The following is a 14,016-nucleotide window of genomic DNA, read 5'->3' as shown; positions in this document are numbered from 1 at the left end:
GGAGGGTCAAAAGTTACATGCAAATTTTCAGCTGTACGGGCAGGGGGTAAGGGTCAGCACCCCAACCCTCATATTGCCCAAAGGTCAACTGTACTCTCATGTGCAACATAACAATTTTTTTTGGTCAATGATGGACCACATATCTGACATTGGTCCCATAAGATTATAAGACTGTATTTTTACTGTACCTTTTCTATGTTTACAGACACAAATACCACTGTGTTACAACTGCCTACAATATTCAGTACAATAATATGCTGTACAGGTCTATAGCTTTGTAAGATTAGGCTATAACATACAGACTAGGTGTGTAGGAGGCTATACCATCTAGGTTTGTGTAAGTGCCCTCTGGAATGTTCACACAATGAAAAAATTGTGAACCAACTCATTTCGTAGAACATATCCCTGGCATTAAATGATGCATGACTGTACTAGCAATAAACGATCAGAATTTGAAATTTAAAAATGGCCGGGTGTGGTGGCTCATGCCTATAATCCCAGCACTCTGGGAGGCCGAGGCAGGCGGATTACCTAAGGTCAGGAGTTCGAGGCTAGCCTGGCCAACATGATGAAAGCCTGTCTCTACAAAAATACAAAAATTAGCCGGCCATGGTGATACGCACCTGTAATCCTACCTACTAGGGAGGTTGAGGTAGGAGAATCGCTTGAACCCGGGAGGTGGAGGTTGCAGTGAGCCAAGATTGTGCCAATGCACTCCAGCCTGGGCAACAGAGCAAGACTCCGTCTCAAAAAAAAAAAAAAGAAAGAAAAAAAAGAAATTTAAAAAATATAATTCACCAACAGAATAATATGAAATACTTGACAATAAATTCAACAAAAGATGGACAAAACCTGAACACTAAAATCTATGAAACGTTGCTGAGAAAAATTAAATATATCTAAAGAAGTTGAGAGATATCCTGTGCTCATTAATCAAAAGACTCAATAATGTTAAGATGTCAATTCTTCCCAAACTGTGCTACAGATTCAATGTAATCACAATCAAAACCCCAGAAGACTTTTTATAGAAACTGACAAGCTGATTCTAAACTTTATATGGAAATGCAAAGAATATTAGAAAAGCCAAAACAACTTTGAAAAAGAAGAATTGGTTTCAGGACTTACAAAGCTATAGTAATCAAGACAGTGTAGTATGAGCATTAAAAACAAGACAAATTGAAATAGAACAAATCGAAATGAAACAAGAGAAAATTCAGCAATAAAAATCCACACATACATGGTGAATTGGTTATCAACAAAGGTGCCAAGGCAACTCAACAGAGAAAGGATAATCTTTTCAACAAATGGTGCTGGAACAACTGACCAGTCATATATAAAACAAAACAAAACCCCTCTGACCCTTAACTCATACTATACACAAATTAGCCAAAAATGGATCCTAGACCTAAACTTAAGAGCTAAAACTGTAAAATTTCTAGAAGACAACATACAAGGAAAGCTTGGTGATGTCTGGTTTGGCAAAAGACTTCTCAAATGGAATAGAAAAAGTGCAAAGCATAAAATTAAAAAACAACAACAATAAATTAGACTTTAAAATTAGTAACTTTGCCCTTCAAAAAATACTCTTTAGATTATGAAAAGACAACTCACAAAATAGGAGTATATACTTACAAAATACATATAAGACAAAGGACTTGTATTTACAATATGTAAGGAACCCTTATCACTCAATAAAACAATCTATTAAAATAGGCAAAAGATCTGAACATTCATTAAAGAAGATATACAGATGGCAAAAAAAAAAAAAAAGGCAAATAAAAAGATCTTCAACATGATTAGTCATTAGGAAATGCTAATTAAAACTGAAAGACACCACTATACACTCACTAGAATAGCTAAAATTAAAAAGACTGACTCGATATATCAAGTGCTGGCAGTGATGTGGAACAAGTGGAATTTTCATAGACTGCTGATAGAAATGTAAAATGTCAAAACTATTTGAGAAAAGTTTAGCAGTTTCTTGAAAACTTAAACTATCATATGACCCAGCCATTCTACTCCTAGGTATTTATCCAAGAGAAATGAAAATGTAATTCCACAGAAAGACCTGCACATAAATACTCACAGTAACTTGATTTGCAATAGCAAAAAAACCTAGTAAATTACTGGGTAAATGGATAAATTATGGTATATCCATGCAACTGAATACTATTGGGCAATACAAACAACAAATTATTAATAAATGCCTGTAATCCCAGCATTTTGGGAGGCCAAGATGGGTGGATCACCTGAGGTCAGGAGTTCAAGACCTATCTAGCCAACATGGTGAACTCTGTTTCTACCAAAAATACAAAAATTAGCCAGGCATGGTGGTGCTTGCCTGTAGTCCCAGCTACTAGGGAGGCTGAGGCAGGAGGACTGCTTGAACCCCAGGGGCAGAGGTTGCAGCGAGCCAAGAGCACATCACTGCACTCCAGCCTGGGCGACAGAGCAAGACCCAGTCTCAAAATAAATAAATAAATAGATAGATAGATAGATAGACAGACAGATTAATAAAATGCAACGTCAATAAATCTCAAAATAACTTTTATGAGTGAAACAAAAAAGAATATATACTGTATGAGCTACCATTCAAAGGAAATTCAGCAATGCAAACTACACTATGATATGAGAGAGTCAGCTGGTGGTTACCTAAGAATAGAGAGAAAAAAGAAGAAAAGAAAGGATGAATTACAAAGGTATATAACAAAACTTCTCGACGTGACAAACATCTTTATCTTGAGTGAGGTAATGATTTCAAAAGTGTGTGTGTGTGTGTGTATTAAAATTCATCAAATTGTACACTTTAAATTTATGCAACTTATCACGTGTTAATTATACCTCAGTACATCTGTAAAAACACACAAACAGAAAACAGCAAAAAAACATACCCACTGCTCTCAGAATTAAGCTAGGATTCCTTTTGACAGAAAGGAAGAAAAGAAAAATGGCCAAAAACAAAAACAAAAAACCCATCATCACCACCATCAGCACAACAAAGAAAACTAACTATGGGAGAGTCTTGATTTTCTGTTCTGTAAAATAGGAATAACCACACCACTAGCTCTGCCTATCCCTTTGGGTTCTTCTGAAAACCAGACAAGATAATGCATGTGAAAATGCTTTGTAAACTACAAAGTACTATGCAAATGCATTATTATTGATCCTTATTATAATTCACCTTCTTAGGTTTGGCACATCATTTCAGTCTGATGAGATCTTTTTAGATGCTGCCTTCATTATTTCATATTACCAGTTCATTATTTTATATTACTAGTTTCTTCCCTAGTCTCACACTCCTTTTCAATTGAATCAGCACACCACCATGTCTCTTAAGTTATTAATAATCTTTTGAATAGGTCAGAGACAAGAATATCTGTCACCTTCTACTAAAGGATAGGATGTACATACTATGGCTAATACCTCAATACTCTTATAAGGTAGAACCACTTTCTTCTTTTTCCTCCTGGAAAAGTAAATTTGCCTGTCCAGTTTTACAGCACCTTTGCTCTCATACAGTTACTCAAACATTACTTAATATAATCTCTCAGTACCTCTAAAAGAAAATTTTTATGAGCAACAAGACTTTCAGCTAAGGCGGCTGGGTACTCACTCCTGTACAATCAACTGCTTTGTGTATCTCAGGCTTCACTTCCCTCTTACCGGGGATCTTTCCTCCTACTTTTTTTGTTTGAGGGTTACATTTTATTTGAAAAATAAAGAGGAAGAATGGGATGGAGACGTTCTTTTTTCTTTTTTTACTCTGTTATATCACTGACCCCACATAATGAGCCTTTGATCTTGATATCTTTATAAAATCCTTTTGCTTGCTTTAGCATTTGTGAACAGCTCACCTTAGATGATTAAGTTTTTCTAACATTAGTTTTATAGATCTTTCTTTTTTTCGAGACGGAGTCTCACTCTTGTTGCCCAGGCTGGAGCGCAGTGGCGCAATCTTGGATCACTGCAACCTCCACCTCCCAGGTTCAAGCGATTCTCCTGCCTAAGCCTCCCGAGTAGCTGGGATTACAAGTGCCCGCCACCACACCTGGCTAATCTTGTGCTGGGATTATAGGCATAAGCCACTGCGCCTGGCCAATTTTATAAATCTTTCTAGAAAAGAAAGGTGATTAGTTCCCATGCTAGCTTGCCTCTATGAGTTTTAAAACTCTGTAATTTTGTTCTTTGTCCTTTGGAATCCTACAATAAGATCAAAATTTAGGATCTGAGATTTACAGCCCACAAAAGAAAGACTTCATGTCTAAAATCCTTTTCCAGAACATCTTGGCAAATCCTTTCTCATTCCCAAGGAACTCTTACAGGACCAAAATCTCTGGGTATAGCACTTAAATCATTATTGGACAAATTCCCAAAAGAAAAAGTTTTTAGCTTTCCAAAATCAATCTAATTTTTCTTTTTTTTCTTGAGACAGAGTCTCACTCTGCCGCCCAGGCTGGAGTGCAGTGGCATGATCTCGGCTCACTGCAACCTCCACCTCCTGGGTTCCAGTGATCAAGCGATTCTCCTGCCTCAGCCTCCCGAGTAGCTGGGTTTACAGGCCTGCACTACCATGCCTGACTAATTTTTGCATTTTCAGTAGAGATGGGGTTTCATCATGTTGGCCAGGTTGATCTCAAACTCCTGACCTCAAGTGATCCTGCCTCAGCCTCCCAATGTGCTGGAATTACAGGCGTGAGCCACCATGCCCGGCCAGTTGTGGAAACTTTCATAGAACAGAGAATTAGAGTGAAGATCACCCAGAAAAAGGGCTCAATAGCCAAGAGATCAAAGGAATGGGGGATAGAAAGAGATAAGGCCTGGGGAAGAGCACTTAGGAGGATCTGAAGACTCTGATTCTCAAATTAAGGTATTCAGTTAGTAGCGGCACCTGGCTTCTCAAACACCTGGTACCTATGGTCTGGGAGCCTTTTGGCTAACAGATCCATCCCCAGATCCCAGGAACTGGAATCAGGTAAACACTACAGATTGGGTTTAAAGCAGGACAGACTAATTAGCTTAAAAGAAAGCCCTGAGCATTAAATTTTAAATCCCCAAGTGATTCTAATCTGTGCCCAGGGTCAAGAATCACTGAGTTTATGAGAATATGTAACCATTTCCTTCAGAATGTCAACAAGTCAAAACAACTAAAACCACAAACTTAAGTAGTTCAAGTACTTAATGAAGACCTGGGTGAAACATTCACCTCAAGTTCTTCAAGTTCATGTTCAAAACAAGTTTTCACACTCTTAAGCGGAGAAAAGGAGACCCTAAAGCACACATCGGGTTAAAACATGAGGCCAGGAGAATGCCCTTCCCCCAGTATTCCTTCATTAGAATGCAAATTAAGAACATAATATTGTAGGAGCCTGCTAAGTACCAACAGTTAGTCTTTTTATTCACTAAAGATCAATTTTATAAACCTTCTCTGGCTCAGCACAGACTTTAAATATTATATTCTAATAATTTATAATTATTACATTATCTAAAGCCAAATTACACTGAATATTAACGTCTAAAACTCCATTTACAAAGTGGTAAAAATTTACAATTTTAGCGAGACAAAGTAACTTTGAAATACCAGTTTCACCAATACCAAATTCAAAACTTTCTGATAAAAATTTTAACAGAATCAGAATTTTAATTTTTAAAGCACTATGAAAATAACCAATTCAGCAGATGATCTCTGAGAAGTAACTTGACTCACTCTATGTACTTTCGGATGGCCTGCCTGCAACTACCATAAAGCAAATTCTTTCCCGGTCTGATATAATTAATTACCTTTCCCTTTTCTGACCATTATCACTTACTTTGGCTTGAAAAAAAAAATTTCCATTTTGAAGCAAGTTTCAAAATATTCCTAAAGATTTAATAAAAATGTATAATATTCAATGTATCTTTGAAAAAAATTGGACTATAAAACAAAGTCACCTGAAATTTTTGTGAAACTCTTTGTTACCTCCCATATAATAGAAAGAAAACCCAAACAAGATTAAAACAGAGATTGTGGGCTCTAGTGGCAGTTCTACCATTAACTGTCTGTATGACCGTGACTAAGTTATTGGGCCTCTGTTAAAAGCAGTAACCACCCTGCAACTTGCATTGGCATATAGATGTATGAACATGTATGCACAAGTGTACATTAAGCCTTCACTCTAGTCTAGGCCTAAAATTCTGTTTCTAGTAAAAAGGTAACACCAAGATTTGGGAGACTGTGGGTTAACTCATTTTATGTGTTCTAGTTTTAATATATTTAAATAATTCAAAGCATTTCCAAGCCTGTGCTTATAGGTAAGATATGTGAACACATTTTAACATCTATAGCAACGTATATTATTGACATAAATGCTTAGTGAGGTTTTTTGTTTTTTTTTTTTTTTGAGATGTAATCTGGCTCTGTCACCCAGGCTGGAGTGCAGTGGCGCGATCTCAGCTCACTGCAACCTCCACTGCAAACTGCACCTGGGTGCATGCCATTCTCCTGCCTCAGCCTCCCGAGTAGCTGGGACCACAGACGCCCACCACCACGCCCAGCTAATTTTTTTTGTATTTTTAGTAAGGACAGGGTTTCACTGTGTTAGCCAGGATGGTCTCAATCTCCTGACCTCATGATCTGCCCACCTTGGCCTCCCAAAGTGCTGGGATTACAGGCGGGAGCCACCGTGCCTGGCCAGTGCTCTCTTTTAAAGTCAGCCTTTCACTTTACAGGCTTACAGAATCAAGAAAAAAATAAAAAGCCAACTATAGGTTTAAACTTAACCAAAATTTTATGGAGGCTAACAACAACAGTATTTTCCTCATCTAACTTTCCAGGACTGGGCAGGAACTGACTGAAACTATTAAAACATCTAATAAGACGTATTTTGGAGGGACAGTAGGTCTATTAGAATGTGTATACTTTTTCAGTTTAAAAGTAAGATTCAAGCAACTCACCATTGTTCCAAAAGGAATGGCTCTTGAAGCATGGTAATAAATGGCTATGAAATTGATGAAGAAGGCAGTGCCACACACCATAGCTGGGATAAGGAATGCCCCAATAAACATCTGCTTTATCCATCTCCTTCCTGAAAAGAAAGGAAACTATGGGAGTTTAATATAATTATTTAGTACCAAATTATTTGTTTGAAATTTTAAATATAAAGATCATGAAATTTAACATCTTAATAATTGTTTCAAAACAATAGCTAACAAATACCACAGCTTTTCAAGTATGTATAGTGAAATCACAGCTTCTGAAGTGGGTGCACTGGAAAAGAGCAATGACCTGCAGTAAATATTCCGACGTTTTGTCTTGACTCTGCCACTGAACTGCTGTGAACTTTCATAAGCCACTCTATCTCTCTAGGCTACAAGTTGGCCTAGAAAGGGGTTTTTATTATTGGTTTAAAATAAACTGACCAGAAAGAAAGAGAAAGGGGCTTTTAAACTATTCCTTGGAGTTCTGGAGCTTCTTGGCATGCCCATGAAGTCACTGGTGAAGAAAAATCCCAGATCCCCTTACCCATGCTTCAACCAGAACAATTATGTTTTCAACAGTTTTACACACTGGAGTTTCATGTAAGCTTTCATTTGAAAAGCAGGTTATACTGCTTTAAAAAGAAGAAAAAAGTCTAAAAACCAGTGAGTCAAAAAAAAGAAGAACTTCACCAGAAACCCACTTGTGATTTTTCAGCACCCTAAGACATGGAAAAAAAAAAAAATTAAACGTGAAATAAAAAATAAAAAACTCTGAGATAGATAGTCTCTAAGTTTGTTCTTAGCTCTAAAATAAGTATGTACTTAAGAGCATTTCTATGTTTGAAAAGAATAAAAACAATGTGTTTCATAAGCTTTCTCTCAGTAATCTGAACTAGATTTATAAGTTTTACTATTTCTCTGTACCTCTGTGTATTGCCAAAATTCTAGACATTGAGCTTCTATTATTCAAATAATCAAGGAAACAAATTTTTTGACTATGCAATAAAAAAATAAATCTTCAATTGTGCTCATATAGACCAGAAGAGCAACAGGGAGCTGTCTTTCTAATTAATACAGTAGAGTGTAAAACTGGTAGAAAATATCTTCAAACAGCTTAGAAACATTGAATCACTATCAAAATTCAACTCAGTAATAGGCAACAGGGACCTAAATAGAAAGTACCATAGAAAAATAAGCAATACCCTAACTTTAGTTTTCTGCTATATAAAGTTCTTTTAAAACATCTGTTACAGAATTATTACCTAAAATCGTAATGTTCCTCCAGAAAAACTCCTTAATTCTGAGCTTTCTCTCCTGTTTCATTTCTTTTCTGGGTAAGTTTCAAGAATTTCTCCTTTCTAACTGATACTCAGCATTTGAATAACACAAAAAGGTGGTGATTAATTAAAGTATTACTTCTTTTTAATTCCAACACCTTTCTAGCATTTTTTCCTATATTTTCCACTATCTTCTCAGATTCAGACATGTATCAATAAAACTGTGGCCAGGTGTGGTGGCTCATGCCTGTAAACCCAGCACTTTGGGAGGCTGAGGTGAGCGGATCACCTGAGGTCAGGAGTTCGAGACCAGCCTGGCCAACGTGGTGAAACCTTGTCTCTACTAAAAACACAAAAATTAGCTGGGCATGGTGACACATGCCTGTAATCCTAACTACTGAGTAGGCTGAGGCAAGAGAATCACCTGAACCCAGGAGGCGGAGGTTGCAGTGAGCTGAGCTCGTGCCATTGCACTCCAGCCTGGGAGACAAGAGTGAAACTCCATCTCAAAAAATAAAAATAAAATAAAATAAACAAATAAATAAAACTCTTTATCCAACTCTCTATTTCTCCCTTTCCTTCTAACAGTCAAAAATAATCCCATACACTGGGTACAATCAGTAGCCCAAGTATCTGCATTGCTGTGCTTTCTACTGCTCTCCAAACCCTTGAAGTCTCTGGCTAAGGTCCTGGATACTACTGGCTTCAAACTAGATCTATAGCGCTATAGTGCACTGAGGACAGTGTGAAGACCTTGAGCTTCACTGTAGTTCAAATCCTGAGATAACTCTGAAAAATTCTTGATTCCCTGGGTTGACCTCTACATTAAAATTTTTTGCCGGGCGCGGTGGCTCAAGCCTGTAATCCCAGCACTTTGGGAGGCCGAGACGGGCGGATCACGAGGTCAGGACATCCAGACCATCCTGGCTAACACGGTGAAAACCCGTCTCTACTAAAAAATACAAAAAACTAGCCGGGCGAGGTGGCGGGCGCCTGTAGTCCCAGCTACTTGGGAGGCTGAGGCAGGAGAATGGCGTAAACCCAGGAGGCAGAGCTTGCAGTGAGCTGAGACCCGGCCACTGCACTCCAGCCTGGGCGGCAAAGCGAGACTCCGTCTCAAAAAAAAAAAAAAAAAAAAGAGTTTTTGAGGCTTGATCAGACAAAATATCAGGACACTATCAGATCTCCTCAGGACACTACCAATCAGAACATAATCTTTAGATTATATTTTGTAAGACTTGATATTCCTAGACCTGAGCCTGAACTCTCTGTCAGCTTTCAAGAATAAGTGTAGTAAAGGAAAGTTGGGCTGGGTGTTCTTAACTTGCAATCAGACTAAAAACAAATTTATGTCCAACTTTAAATAAATTTCCTGTTTTAAATAAATCTGTTTCTGCTGTGGATACTATTTTGAGAGTCATAAACTAAACTTTTAGCCTAACTAGTTTCCAGGTCAAATTCAAAGTAAAAGTTGCCTCATGCGTCCTTATTTCCTTAGGATGTGGTCCTTTATGATAGGATTCATTTCTCATACCCACAAGTCGAATTTAGAGACTGAACGAACATCTACCTAAAATAGTCAGGAACCCATAATGATACTCCCTCAGTCAATCTAAATAATTATCTATACTGAAGGTACAGGTCACATTAAGGTACAGGTCACATTAAGTCAAGAAGATTAATAAAAAAGCAAGGGTAAACCAAGATATCCTGAGAGAATTTTAAATAATCCTACGCTCTGATTTCCTATAACCTATAAGTGTGCCCAGTCTACGAAAAGAAGGCAGGATCCCCTAATACTGACACCGCTTAAGATGGGCTGTGCAAAAGGAAATATAATTTTAAGGTATTTCAACAACACTTCATTCATAAACTAAAATATGCAAATCTACCAATTTTTGTACTTTTCTAACCTCAGACTACTGCAGGGAATACAAGGGAATTTAAAGACCCCTGAATGCCACTGCAGAAAAAAACACCAAGGAGCAGTATCCTTGTACTATTGTGTTATTAGTTCCATCAATTTTAGGTAATAGTATTAAAGGAGCAATAGGATATTTAAGACAAAGTGCTCTTAGCAAGAGACTGTGACAAAGAATAGCAGAAATATTTGCAAAGGGTCCTCTGATAAACACTAACAGTCAACAGAAATACATAACTTTCCTTCCTATTCTCTTTCCATTGTCCAGAAACTTAACCCACAGGCCATTACACATGCCTTTATATTCATCTATAAAGCTTTTTTTCTGTGTAGATGCATCACATGGAGCACACCTAGAGCCAGGCACCTCAAAGCAAATAGTATCAATAACTTAAATGCACTCTCCTACATGTTCATCAGGGCAAATTACATGGTGCACAAAGGAGATTATCTACTAATTATTCATAATTTTAGGAAATAAAATGTGAGAATTCCACAAAAGCAAGATAGAACACATAATAGGTTTGGTAGAAATTATGTGAAATGAGATAACAAAGAATTTTACAACAGCTGTTCTGCCCATTTTAAATTCAAAAACCTCACAGTAGACCAGGCACTTTGGGAGGCCGAATCACTTGAGGTCAGGAGTTTCATAGCAGCCTGACTAACATGGTGAAATCTCGTCTCTACTGAAAATACAAAAATTAGCTGGGCATGGTGGCACACACCTGTAATTCCAAGCTACTCAGGAGGCTGAGGCATGAGAATCGCTTGAACCCAGGAGGTGGAGGTTGCGGTGAGCAGAGATTGCGCCACTACACTCCAGCCTGGGAGATGGAGTGAGACTCTCTCAAAACAAACAAACCAACAAAATCTCATAGGAAAATATTAGCATCTATAATAAACAACATGAAGTGAGAATTCCTAAGTTTACCTCCTTGTCTAGCATACAGACTTCCTCCAAAATAACCATTCACTGGAGACGTAGCAGCATAGACAAATATGGCTGTACTGAGCATTGATCCCCTCCTAAAAAGGCAAAAAAAAAAAAGATAAATTAAAACTAACAATTTAAAGAAAACATCATACAGTCTATTATATTAACATTAGTTTAATTTCAAAGATAACTTTAACAGAAACACAAAAATATCACAACCTGGACTACAAATAAAACTCAAAAGATTCTCTAAGTGAATGAATTTGTAGTTAAAACTGCATTTACATGATACCTGGCTGATGCTAATTTTTTTAACCGCAGTTAAATGTTTTGATATATTCTAAGCAAGTATTTCACATTTATTTGGCAAAAATACTAGAAGCTGACACTAAAACTGTTCTGTGACCCTGTAAACCAATCCCATAATATGGAACAAGATGTTCATCTGTTAAGAAAAATGACTAGAATCATCTGTTTCATAACTTAATTCAACTGCTTATGATTCTTGCCTGCAAACAAATAAAATAGTAGTATCATCTATATTAAATACTAATATTTTAGATGGAATAACACTGAGACTTTCCCTGTTTCCCTCATACTGCTGAAAATGATTTTTAGGCCGGGCACAGTGGCTCACACCTGTAATCCCAGCACTTTGGAAGACCAAGGTGGGCAGATCACATGAGGTCAGGAGTTTGAAACCAGCCTGGCCAACATGGCAAAACCCCGCCTCCAACTAAAAATACAAAAATTAGCCATGTGTGGTGGCAGGTGCCTGTAATTCCAACTACTCAAGAGGCTGAGGCAGGAGAACTGCTTGAACCTGGGAGGCAGAGGTGGCAGCAAGCCAAGAGCGCATCACTGCACTCCCTCCTGGATGACAGAGCAAGACTCCATCTCAAAAAAAAAAAAAAAAAGTAAAAATTTAAAAATTAAAATCAGACATACGATTTTTAAAAAGTCTATAGGTCTTTCACTTCTTTGTTCACAAATAGTCTATGGGCATTCCCTCCCCCTGTCCCTCAAATAAACCATTTTTATCTACACTGAAAAATCTGCTGAGGGAGGTAACTGTCCTCATTCATCTCTCCAAGATGGGACAAGGGGAACACCTGAAGAGGTGTTTAGCCTACACCTGCCACAGCCTTACCACTCTCCACTGAAAAGTTTCAGAGTAGCTGCAGCAGCAGCAACACTAACAAGCTTACTCCTCACCTTCTCAAACTCTATGCCTTCTCAATATCACACTATAACAGGCACCCACATTGATACTGATCCTCTACCTTATACCCTCAAAATAGTTTTCCTCTGATTGCTATAGTGACCATAGAGGCAAAGTAATTTTTACGTTACATTATCTGCTCTTTATCCTTTAGAATCATTCCTATTCAAGTGATTTATTCCAATTCTGTGTGCAAATTTTTCATTTTCTCACCACTTTGTATTATTATTATCTCTATTTTCATTTCCGTAACATAGCAAATTAAGAAAAGAGTTCTGGAATAAGATTGCCTAGGTTCCAATCCCAGCTCACTAAAACTCTTTACTAATAAAGGGTGCTCATTGATCTCAGATTATTTCTCTGAGCTTTAGTTTCCTGGTCTGTAGAACAGAAATAGAATAGTTCCTTCACAGGGTTGACGTGAAGATTAAGGGATCAAATGTGCATGAAACACCTAAAGTGATACCTCACTAAGTTGGCTGCTTTTATATAATAATCAATCCTTAATGCTTTAGTTCTTATATAAGTAATGAATTACATTCACTTCAAATAAACACAACACAGAACAACCACTTACAGTAATTATAGGCTAAATGCATGACTTGCCTGCTAATATTATACATTAGCGAGTGGTTTCTTATTTATAAAAGTTGAAGGTCTCTAAGTAGAAGAGCTTCTGCATTAAAAAAAAAAATGAGTTGCCAAATTGTAACACTAACATTTTGAAAAGGAAGCGGCAAAAACTTGGATTCTAGAAGAGATTATCTTCTAGTGGCTCATAAGACTGTGACAGTACAGCCAGTGTCAATCCGATAGTGATTAACTTAATCCAGTGTTTAATGTAAAGTATAACTTCTTGGTAGATTTGAAATGTTTTCTTGTATTTAGGGTCCAGTTTATCTGAAACACATTATACCCGAAAATATGAACTACTCACCAGAACTCTGAAGTTTAGATTTGGGTTATTTTAAAGCTCATGTGGTAAATGAATTAAAAAGGTTATATTAAAGAAATACAACCAACACTAGAGAGAAATAGCTTTGTTGGTTAATACATATTCATTTCAGTTCAACAAGCATTGACTGAATACCTTCCACATGCAAAGCTCCTTAAGTAGGTACTGTGAGAATTCAAAGGTAAGTTATGACCTGATCTTTATTCTCAAGGAACTTACTATCTAGCAGAGGAAACAAATATTTAGCATACAGTTAAATATTTAATATGCAACTAAAGAGCCATTCTGTCAGCAAGGATTTATTGTTTGCCCACCAAATGCCAGGCATATAGAGGAAAGAATGCATTATGAACTAAAATAGAGGCATGAAATATAACTAGAAAAAAGTGTCATTCTGATTGAGGACTTCATGAGGCAGCACCTGAAATGCCTGAATTATAATCGCTACCACCCAGGCACCAGAATGTGTTTGCTTCATAGAGGTTGTGGCTTTGAGCACTGAATAGGGACCTGAGATCTTCTGTGAATGTATAACTTTTTCACATAATTCAAAGACCTAAAATTGAGAATTTCTTACAAATGGTTTTGTTTGCAAAGAAAGAATTACCAAAAATCGTGTCAAGATAGGATGCATATTGAACCAGGAGTCCTTTTCTAAAGAAGTCATCAATTATTTTTCTAACCTTACGTGACTTTTTAATCACTCTTTTTACTATTATTTACAGTGCTTTCTTCTACTCTGATGTTTTC

General features: G+C 37.1%; 1 protein-coding gene across 1 annotated transcript in view; it reads right to left on the bottom strand.

The window, feature by feature from the left end:
- Nucleotides 1-14,016, bottom strand: part of TM9SF3 (transmembrane 9 superfamily member 3) — a 71,461-nt gene that overhangs the window by 19,833 nt on the left and 37,612 nt on the right. Inside the window, exons 8-9 of the mRNA XM_010389581.2 lie at nt 11,087-11,181; nt 6,931-7,061 (exon numbers count right to left, since the gene is read on the bottom strand). Of these exons, the coding sequence (XP_010387883.1) occupies nt 6,931-7,061; nt 11,087-11,181 (226 nt within the window). The remainder of the gene's footprint in view (nt 1-6,930; nt 7,062-11,086; nt 11,182-14,016) is intronic.

The sequence above is a fragment of the Rhinopithecus roxellana genome, chromosome 11 (genome assembly GCF_007565055.1).
Source record: "Rhinopithecus roxellana isolate Shanxi Qingling chromosome 11, ASM756505v1, whole genome shotgun sequence".
Lineage (NCBI taxonomy): Eukaryota > Metazoa > Chordata > Mammalia > Primates > Cercopithecidae > Rhinopithecus > Rhinopithecus roxellana.
The sequence above is the reverse complement of the archived record's forward strand: the minus strand, read 5'-3'. Positions and strand labels throughout refer to the sequence as shown.